At 36.1% G+C, this 19,893-nt stretch overlaps 1 protein-coding gene across 1 annotated transcript in view; it reads left to right on the forward strand.

Moving 5' to 3' along the window:
• The window catches only part of RPAP2 (RNA polymerase II associated protein 2), a gene marked incomplete at its 5' end in the record, with an annotated part of 83,014 nt that overhangs the window by 14,483 nt on the left and 48,638 nt on the right, over window positions 1–19,893 (forward strand). The window contains 2 exons of the mRNA XM_079698084.1: window positions 11,634–11,669; window positions 13,725–14,661. Of these exons, the coding sequence (XP_079554210.1) occupies window positions 11,634–11,669; window positions 13,725–14,661 (973 nt within the window). The remainder of the gene's footprint in view (window positions 1–11,633; window positions 11,670–13,724; window positions 14,662–19,893) is intronic.

Genomic DNA, 19,893 nt, shown 5'->3' on the forward strand with positions numbered 1-19,893 from the left:
ATTGTTATAATTTTATTAATATTAAGTACTATTTTTATTATAATTTTAAAATAAGAATACATTTTAAAATTCACTCATAGAATTAGTTATTTTATTGTAATGACTTCCAAAATCTTTCTTTAATTGAAATATAGTTGACATATAGTATTATATTAGTTTCAGTTGTACTACATGGTGATTTGACATTTCCATACGTTATGGAATGATCACCACAATAAGTCTATTAACCATCTGTCCCCATACAAAGTTATTACAATATTATTGAACATATTCCTCATGCTGTACTTTACATCTCTATGGCTTCTTTATTTTATAACTGGAGGTTTGTACCTCTTAATCTACCCTTCACCTATTTCATCGACATTTGTTTGTTCTCTGTATCCATGAATGATTTCCAAAATTTTTGACCACTGTAATAAATGCATTTTACATTATCCAACACATACATAGAACTGAAGCAAAAGTTTTAGGAAACAATTTTTATCCTCACTACATGAAAGGCCTCTGATATTTTCTACTCTGTTGCTTTTTTAAAATGGTGGTAGCAACCCCCTTAATTGGTTGGTCCTGATCTGTAGTTTTTGTTTGTTTGTTTGTATAAATTTATTTTATTTATGTTTGGCTGCATTTGGTCTTCTTTGCTGCACGTGGGCTTTCTCTAGTTGTGGCGAGTGGGGGATGCTCTTCATTGCAGTGTGCAGGCTCTTATTGTGGAGCACGAGCTGTAGGCGCACCATCTTCAGTGGTTGTGGCATGCAGGCTCAGTAGTTGTGGCTCGCGGGCTCTAGAGCGCAGGCTCAGTAGTTGTGGCGCATGGGCTTAGTTGCTCCGCAGCATGTGGGATCTTCCCAGACCAGGGATAGAACCCATGTCCCCTGCATTGGCAGGTGGATTCTTCACCACTGTGCCACCAGGGGAGCCCCCGATCTGTAGTTTTAAGAGCACTGTTTTGTTGGATCTAGCTTAGATTTTTAGTTGTTTTAGTGTAAGAAAGTCTGTGCGCTGAATCTTATTTTCCTCATTTGTAAGTGGAAAGTTGCATTTAACCTTAGTTCCCTTTAGTTCTAATGTTTTACAATTCTAAGTCAGTCAGTGCTGCTATAGTGAAAGTTTTCTAGATAAGGAAATGTCTCATTGATAAAAATGATGAAAATTAAAATGATCAGTATAAGCCTAGGGAAATTTATACTACCTTGTAGAGAAGTCTGTCTCATTTAAGAGTACAGAATACAGTATTAGAATACAAATTACTGACTAAATAAATTTGAACTCTTCAGTCTGTAAAAGATAAAGACTGATAAAGGATTGAATTAAAGTTTTTAAATTATGAAGAAAAACCAAGAATATTTTATATTTTATAGTATGTCCAGAACAACTTGAAGTTTACATCTTTAGGGACACCATGGTCTTACATAGCATTGGAAATAGAATATTCAATTTGACAATTTGACTCAATTTGTTTTTTCTTACATTATTGTGAAAGCTAATATAAATTTATTCACCAGATTCTAAAATACTAAAACCTATAGTAAAATTTACTATAAGATAAATTTATAAGATACTATTTTGTACCATAATAAACTCACTACCTCATTGGTAAAAACGTATAAATCAATTTAAGAAAAACTTAGACAAATTCATGAATTCTAGCTCCATGCTTCGGTTGAGGCTTTGGAGTCAAAAAGGGTCTTAGAGGTTTTATAGTCCTTCATTTTCGTTATTAAGGTAAAAATATCTGGAGTGTATCTTTAATGTCATAAATAACAGCAATGCTTTGCACAAAATGTCTCCTGATGCTCTGTCAGAGACAAAACATTGACCATGACACAGTATGATGCTTCTCATGTTGTGAGTTAGAAATTTTTCACCCACTTGGTGGCCAGAAACAGACCACATACAGTTTTGTTCCTCTGAGACAGTATGCTCATTTAGGTAGTCATATAGTTACATTTATAAATCCTGTTTGGTTGACTTTAGGCTCTGACGTCGTTGAAGAAGGGAAATTTCTTGAATTGTAACATTAAAAAATCAGGAGTTAAAGCTGAGAAGGAAGGACAAATGTTTAGAATCAAATTTTGATTTAAAAGATGAAATTGGGGTGAATGGTTAATGCTGACAGAGCTAAAAGCGCCATCATGTGGCCCAGAGTAGGGGATTTTCACACATGCTTCTTAGCAATAAACAGTGTAATCTCAGAGGTGCGGAAGCCAAAAACCTCTGCAGAACAACTTCTATAACCTCTTCCTGAATAGTGTTGCTTGGTAGACAGAATAAAAACTTTCTGAAACAGGTTTTAACATGTTTCATATTGTATTTGAAAAATTCCCACCACAGGGGGGAATTGTAGCCTGCTGCTTCTGTTGGTTTATATATAATACACATATTCTAAATGATACACACCCACCAAGGTCTTTTGGCGTGTTATTTCTAGTTTTAGATGTACTTTGCTAAAGTTACAGTTAATCATCTAATTTGCACTTCAGTGAAAATAATGTGAAAATGTTTATGAAGAAGAGCTTGAAGGTATTCTTTAACTAAGATAGTTACTTATTTTTTAAATTGAGCTTATCTGAATTAAATGTCTCAGGACAACGTAAACTTTGAAAGGCATGGAAGATACTTAGATTGATGAGAAATGATACTTTTAACAAAGAAAAAGCTTTTGAATTTCATCTAAAAAAGGATAGAAAAGAAAGAGCAAATGTAACTTGGTGCCTTGTTTCTAAAACAGCTCATAGCAAAAACAAACTGAATTTTATATTGAACCTTTTGTCCAGTACCTCATTAAATTCAATTTTGGTTTATCTTAGTGTCAGGTACCATTCTCCCTTTTACAGATTGGGAATCAGAGAGTATTAAAGTCACTCATAAAGCACCTAGAAACAGTGTTCAGTGTACTTTTCTTTATGTGAAGTCAGAAAACTGAAACAAAGGAGAGGAAAATAGTTAAGTATATTGAATTCCTTTGGGAGGGGATAAGTAAAGATGGTATCCTCGCAACTTTTGGGGTTCCTTTTTCTGGCTTTAATTAGAGGCATCATGTTAGAAAGAGAGAACTTAGACTTTGAAAGACCTAAATTCAAATCCTAGATTTACTACTCGATACGTGTAGTGATCTTAGGAACTCAGTTAACCCCTCAGAGCTTCAGTTTCCTCATCTATAAAAATAAAGTTGTTAGTTATGTGAAGATTAAATGAAATAATATATATAACCATGTAGCAGAAAGTATGGGAAGATGAAAAAGTCCTGGAGATGGTGATAGTTGCACAACAGTGTGAATGTACTTGATGCCACTGAACTGTAGCTAAAAATGGTTTAAATGGTCACTTTTATGTAAGGTATATTTTACCACAATTTAAAAAAAAATTCACTTACCATATAATAAGCAATCAATATATGCTAATTTCCCCCTTCATTAGAGATTGAATTGTCCTTTAATTCTTAGTGTTTTTCTCAAAAAATATCAAGTTGTATTGCTGGAGATTTCTCATAAAACTACTTAAATTGTATTCATGATTTAGAATAATGTTTACATTTTTAGTACCCCTTGATTCAGCCATGCTTGGACCTCATTCTTATTTGGAACCATTCTGCCAACAAGATCTTGAAATAAGAGCTTCCCGTCTCTGACCACAACCTCTATCTCATCTGCATCTGTCACTCCTGAGTGTGCTTTGTGACCTCGTTTTGACCTCCTGTCTCTACCTCAGCTCTATTCTTCTAGGTTGGCAGACCCTCATTAAGTTTGTTTTCTTGAGTTCCACTGTCAGCAGTTGTAATATCATCCTCAAACGATCCCAGATTATTTCTCCCTTAACTTCTATTATGTCCACCTTCCCAAGCTTCAGTCATCCTTCTTTTCTGTTGCTGAAGATTATTGGGTAAAGTTCTCAAATAAGATCATTAGCACTTTTGATATGCTGTCTCATTTAATTCAATCCTCACAACATCCCTAGGGAAGTACCGTTACCCATTTTATGGGTGGTGAAACTGAGGCTTAGAGAGGTTTAGTGACTCTCTCAAGAACACCTAGCTTATATATATAGATTTGGGATTTAAATGCAGATTTGTCTGGCACCAAAGCCTGCACTCTTTGCATTCCTGTGGCCCTGTTCCAGTTCATTCTGTCTAGTCTCAACAGTGTCCTCAAGTGTTTATTCTTTGTTTCTTAATGACTATGATACATTCAGACCTTTCCTCCTCTCCTTAAACTTTGAACCCCACCCCCAACTCATAGTAGATATAACCTACTACTTAACTGAAATGATTGAGGGCATCCACCAGAAGCTCCTTCAACGTTATTTTCTTCATATGCTCTCTCATTTCTCTGCCTCCTCGTTGCTAATATAGTACTTCTGTGTTACCGATTCTGTTCTCCTCTCACCAAGGCCTTGCTGTATGGTTTATTCCTATTTTCTTACTCTTTCAAACTCTCCTTTCATTCTAATTCTTTTTCCTGTACTTTAAAAAGGAAAAAAAAAAATCCTGAAAAATATCCTTTAGATTTAGCAGTCCTATGGTAATTGGTGATCTTAGCAAGAGCCATTTCAGTAGAGTAATGCATACAGATTCCAGGAGGCAGAGGGTTGAGGACTGAATAGGAAATACAGAATTGGAAATGATGAGTGCAGACTTCTTTAAAGAAGTCTGAATGAAAGGGGGAGGGATTGTATGGCTCAAGGACAGGGTTGTTTTGTGTATTTGTTTGTTTAAGAGATGGGCTAAGTTTAAGCATGGTAGTTTACTGAAAGGAAAGAGAAAAAAGGGAGAGAGGTTTGTGGAGTAAAACCTCAAGAGTGAAATCCATAGGATTAGCCTCAAATGCCTTTATATACAAACTATATTGATCTTTATAGGCCCAGCTGAATCTGAAGCTTTTCTTCATTGGCTCAGCCAGAAGTTTTTCTTCTCTAATTTTCTGGAGCAGCTCATCTCTCTCTCATGAATTATATGATGCAGGAGTGTAGTTCTTACGAGCGATGCTGGCTGGCTGTGATTCCTGGCTTTACCACTTACTAGCTGTGTGACTTTCGGCACATTAGTCAGTCTTTCAGTACTCGGTCTTTTTATCTGTAATGTGGGATGGTAGTAGTAGCTATATCATTCTTATGAGGATTATTATTTATAAATCTCTTGGAACACGAGCTTTCCTCCTACTAAATTGTAATGTCCTTAAAAATAGGAACCTATTCTTTGTATTACTTAACATACCCAACATTGTCCATACATATTATAGTTCAGAATTTTATTTTTGAAGGAATTTGTTGATTGATGGAATATACCATGCATTTGCAGGTTAGCCATTTAGTTAGTGTAAGAATCCAATTGAGAATCACTGTGTCTACACATATTTTTTTTTTCCCTACAGTGATACTCAGATCCTGGTGTAGGACCAAATACCAGACAGCTGCATGGTACTGAACCTTGATAATTTTAGCCAGGAAAACTTGGGCGGGGAAGTGGGATAGGAAGAGTGAGAGAACTACAAATGGAAGTGGGAGGAAGTAGTCAACAGGCAATAAAACACTCTGTTGTAAACGTTAGCATATTATTTAGTATGCTAAAAAAACTCTTAATGGGAGTTATAAATATCCCCTGGAGTAGTCAAGGCTAGTCACCATCCAAGCAGTGTCATTTGTTTTCTTTGAGTAACACCAAACCAAGGTAGCTTCTGTGACTAGAGTTTTCATGAGTGGGAAGAAGGAGGGTAAACAGGATAATTTGGATGATTGGGAAAGGACACACCTCGATTGGCTGAAGGACTAAGGAAGAAGAAAAAATAGATCAAATTTTTACTGTCAGGGAACTTACTGCCTATTGCCTTATTTTGTCTTTTTCTTCTAAATTTTTTATTATTGGTCTTGGGGGAATTCCTGAACTGCAGGGAAATCTCTAGAGCAGGGATGTACGCATCCTGATGTGTGGTACTTAGATGATTAATGGGAAAGAATGCCTTGATCAGTTAGCAATGCCTCCCATAGCTAAGGAGAGGATTGGCAACAAATCCATTCCCTGCAGTGCCTTGTATGCTTGTGACTGAACAAAAGATGAATGGATTATCTAGGCAGTAGTTATATGATTGATGCTGTGATGTTTAATTATATAGAAAAATACTTGCAACTGATATTTTTGATTGGTAGCCTTTAAGTGTCATAACTCAAATGACTTCTGGTTCCATCTATCCATTTAGCTTGACTTTTTTAAAATTAATTTTTATTGGAGTATAGTTGCTTTACAATATTGTGTTCTTTCTGCTGCACAGCAAAGTGAATCAGCTATATGTATACATATATCCCCTCTCTTTTGGATTTCCTTCCCATTTAGGTCACCACAGAGCACTGAGTAGAGTTCCCTGTGCATAGGTTCTCATTAGTTATCTGTTTTATACATAGTAGTGTATGTATATCAATCCCAATCTCCCAAATCATCCCAACCCTTCTCCCCCCTTGGTGTCCATATGTTTGTTCTCTACATCTGTGTCTCTATTTCTGCTTTGCAAATAAGATCATCTATACCATTTTTCTAGATTCCACATATATGCATTAATATACGATATTTATTTTTCTCTTTCTGACTTACTCTGTATGACGGTCTCTCGGTCCATCCACATCTCTGCAAATGACACAATTTCGTTCCTTTTTATGGCTGAGTAGTATTCCATTGTATATATGTACCACATCTTCTTTATCCATTCCTCTGTTGATGGACATTTAGGTTGCTTCCATGTCCTGTCTGTTGTAAGTAGTGCTGCATTGAACATTGGGATGCATGTATCTTTTTGAATTATGGTTTTCTCTGGGTATATGCCCAGTAGTGGGATTGCTGGGTCATATGGTAGTTCTATTTTTAGTTTTTTAAGGAAGCTCCATACTGTTCTCCATAGTGGCTGTATCAATTTACATTCCCACCAACAGTACAGGAGGGTTCCCTTTTCTCCACACCCTCTCCAGCATTTAATGTTTGTAACTTGACTTTTTTTAATCAGAGATTTTTGCAATATGACCTTCATTACAGCCCTATTTTGCCCTTTAAGTGGGATTTATGTTCAGTGCCTTAGCTTCTCTTTAGTGCACACCTATGTTCTTGTATTTTTTTCTATTAATTGACTTTGTTTTTTACTTTTATTATTTTTTTTAATTAATTTATTTGGTTGCGCTGGGTCTTAGTTGCGGCAGGTGGGCTCCTTAGTTGCGGCTCACAGGCTTTTTAGTTGCAGCTCACCGGCTCCTTAGTTGTGGCTCGCCAGTGCCTTAGCTGCGGCATGGGAACTCTCAGTTGTGGCACGCATGTGGGATCTAGTTCCCTGACCAGGGATCAAACCCAGGCCCTCTGTATTGGGAACTCAGAGTCTTAACCACTGCACCACCAGGGAAGTCCCAATTGACTTTGTTTTTTGAGCAATTTTAGGTTCACAGCAAAATGGAGAGGAAGGTTCAGAGATTTCCCATAAACTCCCTGCCCACACACATGCATTACCTCCCCCATTATCAGCATCCCCCATCAAAATGGTACATTTCTTACAATTGATGAGCCTGCATTGACACATCATTACCACCCACATCCATGGTTTACATTAGGGTTCACTCTTAGTGTACAGTTTTGGGTTTGGACGAATGTATAATGACTTGAATCTACCATTACAGTGTCATACAGAGTAGTTTTATAGCCCTAAAAATCCTCTATGCTCCACCTATATGTCTCCTACCCCCAAACCTCTGTAACCCCTATCTTTTTACTGTCTCCATAGTTTTACCTTTTCCAGAATGTCATATAGTTGGAGTCCTATAGTATGTAGACTTTTCAAACTGGATTCTGTCACTTAGTAAAAAGCATTTAAGTTTCTCCCTGTCTTTTCATAGCTTGATATCTCATTGCTTTTTAGCCCTGAGTAATATTTCATTGTCTGAATGTACCATAGTATTTATCCCTTTACCTAGTGAAGAACATCTTGGTTGCTTCCAAGTTTTGGCAAATATGAATAGAGCTGCTGTAAACATAGCATACAGGTTTTTGTATAGACATGTTTTCAATTCCTTTGGGTAAATACGAAGGCGTATGTTTTCTGGATTGTATGGTTAGAGTATGTTTAGTTTTGTAAGACGTCTCTAAGATGTCTTCCAAAGTGATTGTACCATTTTGCATTCTCACCAGCAGTGAATGAGAGTTTCTGTTGTTTCACATCCTCACCAACATTTGATGGTTTCAGTGCTCTGGATTTTGGCTGTTCTAATAGGTGTGTAGTAATATCTCATTATTATTTTAATATGCATTTCTCTGATGATATATGAGGTGGAGCATCTTTTCATATGCTTGTTTGCCAGCTGTATATCTTCTTTGGTGAGGTCTTTTGTGCATGTCTTAGTCTGTTCAGGCTGCTATAACAAAATAGCATTGATTGGGTAACTTAAAAACAAGAGGAATTTCTTCTCACAGCTATAGAGGTTTTAAATCTGAGGTCAGGGTGCCAGTATGGTTGGGTGAGCACCTCTTCTGGGTTGAAGACTTCTGGTTATGTCCTCACATGGTAGAATGGGAGGGGATCTCTCTGGCCTCTCTTATAAAGATGCTAATCCCATTCAGGAAAGATTTGCCCTCATGACCTAATCACCTCCCAAAGGCCCCATCTCCTAATAGTATCACATTGGGTTAGGATTTTTTTTTTTTTTATGGCTGCGTTGGGTCTTCGTTGCCGCGCACGGCTTTCTCTAGTTGTGGCGAGTGGGAGCTGCTCTTCATTGCGGTGTGCAGGCTTCTCGTTGCAGTGGCTTCTCGTTGCAGAGCACGGGCTCTAGGCTCACAGGCTTCAGTAGTTGTGGCACACAAGCTCAGTAGTTGTGGCTCATCGGCTCTAGAGCACAGGCTCAGTAGTTATGGCACACAGGCTTAGTTGCTCCACGGCATGTGGGATCTTCCTGGACCAGGGCTGGAACCTGTGTCCCCTGCATTGGCAGGCGGATCCTTAACCACTGCACCACCAGGGAAGCCCTGGATTAGGATTTAACATATGAATTTGGGGGTGAAGGGACACAAACATTCAGACCCTTTGATCTTGTCAGTGTTCTGGATTTTGGTTATTCTAATAGATGTATAGTGGTATCTTGTTGTATTAATTTGCATTTCCCTGATGACTTATGTAGAGCAGGGGCCCCCAACCCCCGGACCACAGACCAATACTGGTCCGTGGCCTGTTAGGAACTGGGCCACACAGCAGGAGGTGAGCAGCAGCTGGGCAAGCAAGCGAGCGAAGCTTTGTCTGTATTTACAGCCGCTCCCCATCACTCACACTACCGCTTGAGCTCTGTCTCCCGTCAGATCAGCAGCGGCGTTAGATTCCCATAGGAGCTTGAACCCTACTGTGAACTACACACGCAAGGGATCTAGGTTGCACACTCCTTATGAGAATCTAATGCCTGATGATCTGAGGTGGAGCTGAGGCAGTGATGCTAGTGCTGGGGAACAGCTGCAAATACAGATTATCATTAGCAGAGAGGTTTGACTGCACAGAGACCATAATAAATCAATTGCTTGCAGACTCTCATCAAAACCCTATCAGTTAAAAAAAAACAAAAACAAAAACCCTATCAGTGAGTGGCAAGTGAAAACAAGCTCAGGGCTCCCAGTGATTCTGCATTATGGTGAGTTGTATAATTATTTCACTATATATTACAATGTAATAATAATAGAAATAAAATGCACAATAAATGTAATGCATTTGAATCATCCCGAAACCATCCCCCCATCCTTGTCGGTGGAAAAATTAACTTCCACGAAACCAGTCCTTGGTGCCAAAAAGGTTGTGGACTGCTGTTGTAGAGCATCTTTTCATATGCTTATTTACCATCTGTTTATCTTCTTTGGTGAGGTATCTGTTAAGGTCTTGGGCCCACTTTTTAATTGAGTTGTTTGTTTTCTTACTGTTGAGTTTTAAGTGTGCTTTGATATTTTGGATAACAGTCTTTTATCAGATATGTGTTTTGCAAATGTTTTCTCCTAGTCTGTGTCTTATCTTTTTATTCTGTTGACAGTATTTTTCACAGAACAGAAACTTTTAATTTTAATGAAGTCTGACTTATCAATTCTTTTTTCATGGATAATGCCTTTGGTGTGTATCTAAAAAGTCATCAAGGTTTTCTCCTGTATTATCTTCTCAGAGTTTTGTTGTTGATGTTTTTAAATTTTATTTATTTATTTATTTATTGGCCACACCAAGCAGCACGCAAGGTATTAGTTCCCCAACGAGGGATCAAACCTGGGCCCCCTGTAGTGCTGCAGTGGAAGCATGGAGTCCTAACCACTGGACCACCAGGGAAGTCCCTCTTCTAGGAGTTTTATAGTTTTGCATTACAGTCTGTGATCCATTTTGAGTTAATTTTTGTGAAGAGTGTAAGTTCTGTGTCTAGATTAATTTTTTTGCATGTGGAACATCACTTGTTGAAAAGACTATATTTTCTCCATTGTGTTGCCTTTGTTCTTTTGTCAGAGATCATGACTATTCCCGTGGGTCTATTCTGGTCTCTCTATTTTGTTCCAATGATCTTTTTTGTCTCTTCTTTCACCAGTGCCACACTGCTCCATCTTGATTACTGTAGCTTTATAGTAAGTCTTAAAGACAGGTAGTGTCAATTCTCCAACTTTGTCCTTCCTTCTCCTTCAATATTATGTTAACTATTTTGGGTCTTTGCCTCTCCATAAAAACTTTAGAATGAATTTGTCAATATCCATAGAATAATTTGCTGAGATTTTGATTGGGATTGCATTGAATCACAGATCAATTTGAGAAGAACTAACCTCTTGACAATATTGAATCTTTCTATCAGTGCACATAGAATATTGATCCATTTATTTAGTTCTTTGAATATTTACTTTTATTTAACATGTTTTGTAGTCTTTAGAAGCCACTTTTTCTGAGTACTTCAGAAGCACTTTACAGAATCTTCCTGTCCTCTTGGATTCATTTGCTATTATATTTGTTCCTCTTTGTATAGGGCTTTTTAAGAGCTTTTTCCTCCCCCTTTTTAATGCCCAGCCATATGTGATTTCTGGTATTGCATAGTAAAATTGTCCCTAGAGTTAAATCACCTGACCTACATACCTCACATCCATGCTACAATACAACTGCTTTCTCAAAATTAGGGCAAAAAGTCTTATTGACCATATAAAGGAAATACAGGGAATTATAATGAATAAATAATCTCTGACCTCAACAAGCTTGTAGTCTAGTTAAGAAACTAGACTTAACCATACGAAAAGTAAGATATTTAGATAAAATTTCTGTGTTAGGTCATAGAAGAGCACATGATTAATGTGTATTAACTCTTCAGACAATGATGACTCTGGAATTTAGAGAAGGGAGAGATTTACTTTAGCATGTTAGTCAAGGAAAACTTAATTGGGCTAGTGGAAGTTGAACTTAGTCCTGAAATATAAGTAAATTTTGGATTGGAAAGATTAATTCATATTTCTTGTGGATGAGTTTTATAATATGTTGTAGTTTAATGTTTTTCTTAAAAAATCTTTATATGAACTATTTCCTTTTAATTATATTTTCTATCCAAAGTGGTTATAATAAACACTTGAAAGTGTTTGACATATCAATTGATTTCAGTTTTTTACTTCTGTGTTTCTGTCACAGACATCCTGATTTTCAGCTGCTACAGGAAGGACAAAGGTATGGTTGAATCAGTATCACTTACCTTCTATGTATTCTTGTTAATAGAAGCATTAAGAGTAAACCAGGTGATATGAACTCTTGGACATCCTGTGCTGATGCATTATGTAAGTGCCCATTCTAGCCCACAAAAAGAAATATTTGCCTTGTACAGCTTTTTTTTCTTTTGTGATGGTAAGATGATGTGTTTGATCTGTATGATTTACTGTACAGCTGTTCCTACCAAGGAAGTCTAATTGAACCTGTTGAAATATGATACAAACACAGCTTCCCTCTGAGATATTGTGCTTCTTTGTCAACTAGATTGTGCCAATTACATTTGTTGAAAGGTTTTTACAGTTTTATAGAATTTCAAAACATTAATATATCAGTTAATTATTTGAAAGAGTGTCTAAAGCATTAATAGAAATTCCAAGTTGTGATTTTTTTTCTAAACTTTCCTCATGGTATTGCTTGCCCAACCATGATCATCTCTCAAAACATATCCTTTTATCTTCCAGAATAAATTTTCCTAGTTATTAGTCACTACCTTAGTTAGATGGAATTGAGCACAAGTGAGAGATATTTATTATTTGCTATAAATCTTTAACTTACACCTTCAAAATAGTATAGAGAGGGGCTTCCCTGGTGGTGCAGTGGTTGAGAGTCCACCTGCCGATGCAGGGGACACGGGTTCGTGCCCCGGTCCGGGGGTAGGCCCGTGAGCCATGGCCACTGAGCCTGCGCCTCCAGAGCCTGTGCTCCACAATGGGAGAGGCCACAACAGTGAGAGACCCACGTACTGCAAAAAAAAATAGTATAGAAAAATATAATTACCATACAATTCCAAGAGAAAGTATACATGAAAATTGAGTTCTAAGTTTTTTGAAATTGTACTTACTTCAGATACAAGAGACAGTCTGTGGCTATGTAGGCTAGACTCTAACTAAAAAATGTTATAAAATACTGAATGAACTTATCTTTTTTCTCCATTCCCATCTACAACCTTATTTTCAACTGTTTTTCTTCTTCTTTTACACTTCCCCCAAGCATGCTTTTCTGTTTATTGCTGAATTATTTTATTTCATTTTATTTTTAAAAATTGTAATAGGCTTTGGGGGGATAGGTTTACAGAAAATACAAAAAATAGGTTTACAGAAAAATTGTGTGAGAAGTAGAGAGTTCCCATATACCCTTTCACCACCCTCCAAGTGCTTCTTGACCTAGAATCCTTGCCATCCTGATCTTTTAAAGTTATTATATAGGCATTTGCTTAAGGGTAATTGCTCTCCTATCCTTATTTATCTCAAGTTTGTGTAGACAAAGCTCTCTTTGCCTCTGCTCTTTTCATATTTTTTAATCTTTTATAAACCTAATCTGAAAATTAAATGAACATAGGCAAAGGGGAAACTGTTGTCTTATTATCATTGTGATTTAACTCTGGAATTTTCAAGTATAAGTATCTTTCATTGGTAAATGTTGATTTGCCAACTTTATTTTCTGCTATGACTTTTTTGAATTTTTCATTCAATGGAATTTTCTGCATAACTATCAACCAGAATTGGAAAATGCTTAAACGTCTCTTTTTATGTTTCAAAATCTAAACAGTTCCTCTCATTTTTTTTTGAGAAACCAATAATGAAGTTTTCAAAAGAATCCTTTTTAAAAAAAAGATATATAAAGCAGTTACAGAAAGGGAGAAAGCAAAAATCAAAATAATTCAGTAGGATGGAATTATCAAATGTTGGTTTGTGGGGTTTTTGTTTTTGTGTATATGTGGGTTTTTTTTATTTTTGCTATACTCTTATAACACTTTTAAAATAATTGGAGAGAAAATACAAGGGAAGAAGATGGAAAGAGAATTATATCAAATAAATAAGATGTAGAGAAATTATAGAATTATAACTTTCTTCTGAAATGTGTATGTGTCTGTGTATATAGGCCTAGGTAAATATAAGCCTATAAATAAGGCCTTGCCTAGGGAATAAAAGTTTCTACCTTGAAAGTTACAAAGTATAAATACTGTGTGACATGTTGCTTTTCTGTTACAGTTGTTTTGTTTCTTTCCCTCAACAGTGGTCATTCTGGAGAAGAAATACAGTTATGCAGTAAGGCCATTAAAACATCAGATGTTGACAGTCCTGGCCATTTTGAGAAGCATGATGAATCTAGTTCTTCTGGCACTCATAGTGATAGTAGCAGTGATAATGAGCAAGACTTTGTTTCCTCCATTCTACAAGGAAACAGACCGAGTGCAACGGGTATAAGCCCACAGCTGCACAAAAAAAGCATAATGAAAAAGAAAGCTGGTCAAAAGGTTAACTCCAAACAGGAAAGCAAAGAACAGACAGTAATAGATGTCACTGAGCAGTTAGGCAATTGCAGATTAGATAGTGAGGAGAAAGCTGCTGCTTGTGAACTTCCTTTACAGAATGTATATACTCAGATTTCTTCAAATAGGTCTCTGCAAGAAAAATTAGAAGCTTCAAAAATTTCTGAAACTAAATATAGTAGTTCAAAAATAACTCTTGTAGGCATAAGTAGGAAAAGTGCTGAGCATTTTAAGAGGAAATTTGCCAAATCGAACCAAGTTTCTAGGTCAGCTTCTAGTTCAGTGCAGGTGTGCCCTGAAGTTGCAAAGGCAAACTTACTTAAAGCCCTGAAGGAGACTTTGATTGAGTGGAAGACAGAAGAAACTTTGAGGTTTTTGTATGGCCAGAATTATGCTTCTGTATGTCTGAAACCCTCTTCAGCCCCTCTGGTTAAGGAAGAAGAACTTGATGAAGATGATGTGAACTGTGACCCAGACAGTCATTCCCCTGCCTTGCAGGAATCTCAGAACAGCTTGGATGAGTCTTTACCGTTTAGAGCCTCAGATACAGCCATTAAACCACTGCCAAGTTATGAGAACTTGAAAAAAGAAACTGAAACGTTAAATCTAAGGATCAGGGAGTTTTATAGAGGACGATATGTTTTGAATGAAGAAACCACCAAATCACAAGACTCGGAAGAGGTATGTCTTAATGATAATGATTTTTCCATACTGCTAACATGTGGAACACTTACCATAGTAAATCTTGGAGCAGGGATAAAAGTACTGAAGGAATAATTTTTTTAATTTTCAGAAGACTTCTTTAGTCTTTCAGTCTTTTGGTTTAAAATGCCATCTCCAGTATTGACATTATTATTTTCCAAATAAGTTAAAGTTTGCCCCAGGAAATTTTCATCAATATTTAACATTTTTCTCTAATGTAGAAATAGCCTACAATTGTGGGACAAAGTTTTCTTTAAAACCTAATTCTTCATATAATATCTAGACTCTCTGAAAAGGCTTGTTTTTTCTTCATTGGTATGTATGCTTTCAGATTTCTACAGAGGGTGTGTATCTTTGTGTTTTATTTCCAATGGGACTATATGCAGTGGAGTAGACATACTAATTGAATAGTAAAATATTTGGATAATATTTGGCAAGCATGCTCACTTAAAATATTATGAACGAAAATTATTTAGTAAAGGAGACTTATTGGGGAAATAGTGGATGTAGGAGAAAACGGAAAGAGCACGTTTAGGTAACGTAGATTTGATTATCTGCTCTGTCATTTACTAGCTGTATGAAAACTTAGTCTCTTGAGTCTGATTGCTTATCTGTAAATGGGATTATAAATGGCTTCCCTTACTCAATTTTTATGAGTTTTAAAGATAATGCATATAAAGCATTTATCCCAGTACCTGACATATAATTGGTACTCAGTTATATGTAAATAGTTATATGTAGAAACTGATGTTATGCTGCTGAGATTTCATGAGGTTCTTTCAGTATTTCCATTACCCATTTTTGGTTGATGTGTAGTTTGGGAAAGGAAGTCATTTGGCATGAAGAGGAATAGGTGATAACCTTGCTTTTACCATAGGAGTTTGTTTTCTGAGTAAATATGGCTCTAAATTTAAGAACACATTTGGAGATTTAAAAAGTGCGAAAGTGGAAATACAGTAAAACTTCAGAAATTTCTTATATTTCTACAGAATGTTATCTAGCCCAACACTATATTTGAAATCACTTCAACTGGATTATTAGACAGCATCCATAACTTTATATGAAGCCTGCAGAGACATTGTTCTTTGTCACTAAGCTGCATAACTTTAGTATATCACTTGTTTTATTGTTTTTATGCTAATAAGCCTTAAGAAGGAAAACGTAATCCCTGAAATTTGACTGCTTCTCTGTTGCTAAAACTTTTTCATTGCAGAAACTAACACAACATTGTAAAGCAATTATACTCCAATAAAGATGTTAAAAATTTTTTTTTAATATATATTAGAAAAAAAAACTTTTTCATTGAAGTGTAACACAGATAGTAAGTGTATAGCTCATTGCATTATCACAAGTGAACACACCAATGTAATCACTACGCAGGCCAAGAAATTCGAGTAAACCAGAAGCCCCACTATGTCTCCTCCAAATCATTACCTCTTTCCCAAATTAATGACTATAATAGCATAGAATAATTTTCCCAATTTTGAACTGAATGTAAATGGATTCACTCAGTATATGTTCTTTGGTATCCAATTTATTTTGTGCAGCATTATGTTCATGAGTCATTTGTGTTGCAGATAGTTGTAGTTCATTCTTTCATTGCTTCATAGTATTCCATTATATAAATATACCACAATTTATTAATGTTAATAAGCATTTAGGCTGTTTCCAGTTTGGGGCTATTATGAACTATGCTGTTATGAACTTTTCTTGTATATGTCTCTCTTTTAATGTGTATGCATTTCTGATGGGTATGTACCTAGGACTAGAATTTCTGGGTCAGAGTGTATGCATATATGCAACTCTACTAGATAATGCCAAACAGTTTTCCAAAATGGTTCTGCCATTTTATATTCTACTATCACTGTATGAGAGTTTACATGACTCCACATTCTCACCAATACTTGATATTGTTACTTTTCACTATTCCGATGGTACTGATTTTAGGTTATAATACATTTCTCTGATGATTAATGAGTTGAGCACTGTTTCATCTGCTTATGAACCATTTGGATAGTCTCTTTTGTGAAGTGCCTGTTCAAGTCTTTTTTTCCATTTATCTATTGGAATATCAGGAATTCTTTATGTATTCAGGATTCAAGACCATTTTTGTGTATTACAGATATCTTCCACTCTGAGACTTGCCTTTTACTCTCATTAATGGTGTCTTGAGTCCAGTTTACTAATGGTTCCTTTTAGTGACTTCTTTAAGAAATCTTTACTTAGCCCAAGTTATTTCATCTTCTGGAAGCTTTGTTTTTCCTTTAACATTTAGATCTGTAATTCATCTGGAATTGATTTTTGTTTACCGTGAGGAGTATCAGTCAGATTTCATTGTTTCTCTCTGGGGAAATGTGTGCACATTAAAGCACTGTTGATTTTTCTTTTTCTTCTCTTTCTTTTTTTCCTTCTTTCTTTTTTGTTTTGTTTGTTTGTTTGCTCATTCCTTAAGTTACTGAGAGAGATGGGCAAGGTGGGTCAAAATCTCTCAGCATAATTATAAATTGATTATTTTTCCTTTTAGTTTTGTGAATTTTACTTTTAATATTTTGAGACAGTTATCTTGGGTGCAAATGTGAGCTTATTATGTCTTCCTGGTAAATCTAACCTCTTAGCATATGGAGTGACTTTGCTCTCCATTGATTTTATTTATTTATTTATTTATTTATTTATTTATGGCTTTACAAGATCTACTTTCCTGACACTCACATTCTTTTATTAGTATTTTCAAGGACTATCTTTTTTTTTTAATCTAGGTTGATAATCTTTGTCCTTGATGTGGAGAATTTAGTCCATTTACATTTAGTGTCATAATTGATATATTTGGGTTTAAATCTAGCATCTCACTTGTTGCTTTCTGCATGTCCCACCTGTTCTGTATTCTTCTCTCCTTTCTTGCTTTCTTTGGATCAGATATCATTATTCCATTTTTTGCCCTCTGTTAGCTAGTTTTTATACATTCTTTTACTGATCATTAATTGGTTTCCCTAAAGATTAAAAACTGAATCTGTGTCTTATTAAAATCTAATATAAGTTAATACTTTTATTGTTTCCTGGACAATTAGTACCTTAGAAACTTTAATTCCATTTACCCCATCTTGACTTAATGTGCTCTGTTGTGTACTTTTATTCTCTCTGTATTTTTAAATCCTACAAGATTGTTTATAGTTGGTATTAAGTTGGATTTATCCAATTAATTACTCTTTTACTGTTCTTCACGCCTTCCTGCATCTCCATTCTTTCATCTGGGATCGTTCCCCTTGGGCCTGAAGAATATCCTTTATTTCCATTAGTGCCACTTTGCTAATGATGAATCTTCTCAGTTTTGTCAGGACATTCTTTATTTTACTTTCACTTTTTTTTTTTTTTTTTTGCGGTATGCGGGCCTCTCACTGTTGTGGCCTCTCCCGTTGCAGAGCACAGGCTCCGGACGTGCAGGCCCAGCGGCCATGGCTCACGGGCCCAGCCGCTCCGCGGCATGTGGGATCTTCCCAGACCAGGGCACGAACCCGTGTCCCCTGCATCGGCAGGCGGACTCTCAACCACTGCGCCACCAGGGAAGCCCTACTTTCACTTTTGAAAGATGTTTTCCTGGACATTGAATTCTAAATTAATTCTAAATTAGTAGTTATTTTCTTGCAGCCCGTTGAAAATACATATTCATTGTATTTTGGCTTCCATTTATTTCTCTTATTTGAAAATACTGTTTCTTCCTGTAGCTACTTTTAAGATTTTTTTTTTTTGTCTTTGGTTACCATCAATTTTAGAATGCTTTGCCTAGGTGTGATTATATTTGTATTTATTCTTTTGGCTGTTGTATACTTAAATCTGTGATTTGATTTCTTTTATCAGTTTTGGAATATTCTCAGTTATTATCTCTTCAGGTATTGCTTCTGTCCCATTCTGCCTTTCCTCTCTACCTGGTACTCCAGTTGCAGATACGTTAGTCTTTTTCACTGTATCTTCTGTTTTTTATATTCTCTTGTGCTTTGCATTACCCCAAGCCGGGGGGTGGGAGGAGAGGGGTGTGTGTCTGTGCTTCATTCTGGATATTTTCCAAATCAGTATTCTCTCTCCAGTCTTTTCTACTATGTTATTAAATCTATCCATTGAGTTCTTTTAAATACTATATTTTTTCAGTTACTGGGAGTTTTGTTTTTTTATATATATAGCTTCCAGTTCTCTGCTAAAATTTTCCATCTTGTTATTTTTCTTTGAATATATTCAGCATAGTTACTCTAAATAAGGCTGATAACTTCATTACATGGATTTCCTAGGGGTTGATTTCTATGAGCTGATGTTTCAGATTTTGATCATATTGTCTTGTTTTCTTATTTTATTATGTGGCAAACATTGCATAATAAAAATTAGAGATAGCTTGAAACCCAGGCTGATGTTATCTTCCTCTAGAACAGATTTGTGTTTGCTTCTGGCAGATGATTTGCTGGTCTAGTTCCCTGACCAGGGGTTGAACCCAGGGCCCCTTCATTGGGAGTGCAGAACCCACTGAACCACCAAGGAAGTCCCACCAAATCACTTTAATCCAATCAGTGATTAAGGTGATTTGAAGCTGAGCTTCAGTCCCTGCAAGAGCCAGTCCGTTTCCTCTTCATTCTTACTCCTGGAGTATGGTCCTTCTAAGTCCTGGTCTCAAGTTTGGGGTAGGTTGACAGTACCTCTTCCTTCTTGGCATGCCCTGAACTCTGATGCTCAGGTTCTCATTATCTAAATTGCCTCTTCTGGAATTAGTCAGTGCCTTCTCTGGAATTACTTTCTCCAGAATCTCAGACCATAATTCTTTACTACCTTATTAGCTCTCTGATGCTTTCAAAGAATCGTGGGTTTTTTCCAGTTTTTTCAGTTTTTCATCAGAAGAAGTGGTTTGAATTATCTTGTCTGCCATTTCTAGAAGTGGAATTTCCCATAATACATTTATAGTATTTGATAATTTTAGTCCCTTAATCTCCTACATTTATATAGCATTTAGCATTTTATGAAGTCTTTTTATATACATTTTCTCATTTAATAAAGAAAGTATTAGTATCCCTATTATACAGATGAGAAAATGCTCTCAAAAGAGGGCAGATGGCTCAAGCAAGTTCATACCAGCCTACTGACTGAGCCGATACTCAAATTTAAATATTCTAATTCTGAAGTCTAATTTTTATTCTACCATACCACAGGTATAAACTTTTTGTGTTTTAATGTTTG

This window comes from Hyperoodon ampullatus (assembly GCF_949752795.1).
Source record: "Hyperoodon ampullatus genome assembly, chromosome: 2".
Lineage (NCBI taxonomy): Eukaryota > Metazoa > Chordata > Mammalia > Artiodactyla > Ziphiidae > Hyperoodon > Hyperoodon ampullatus.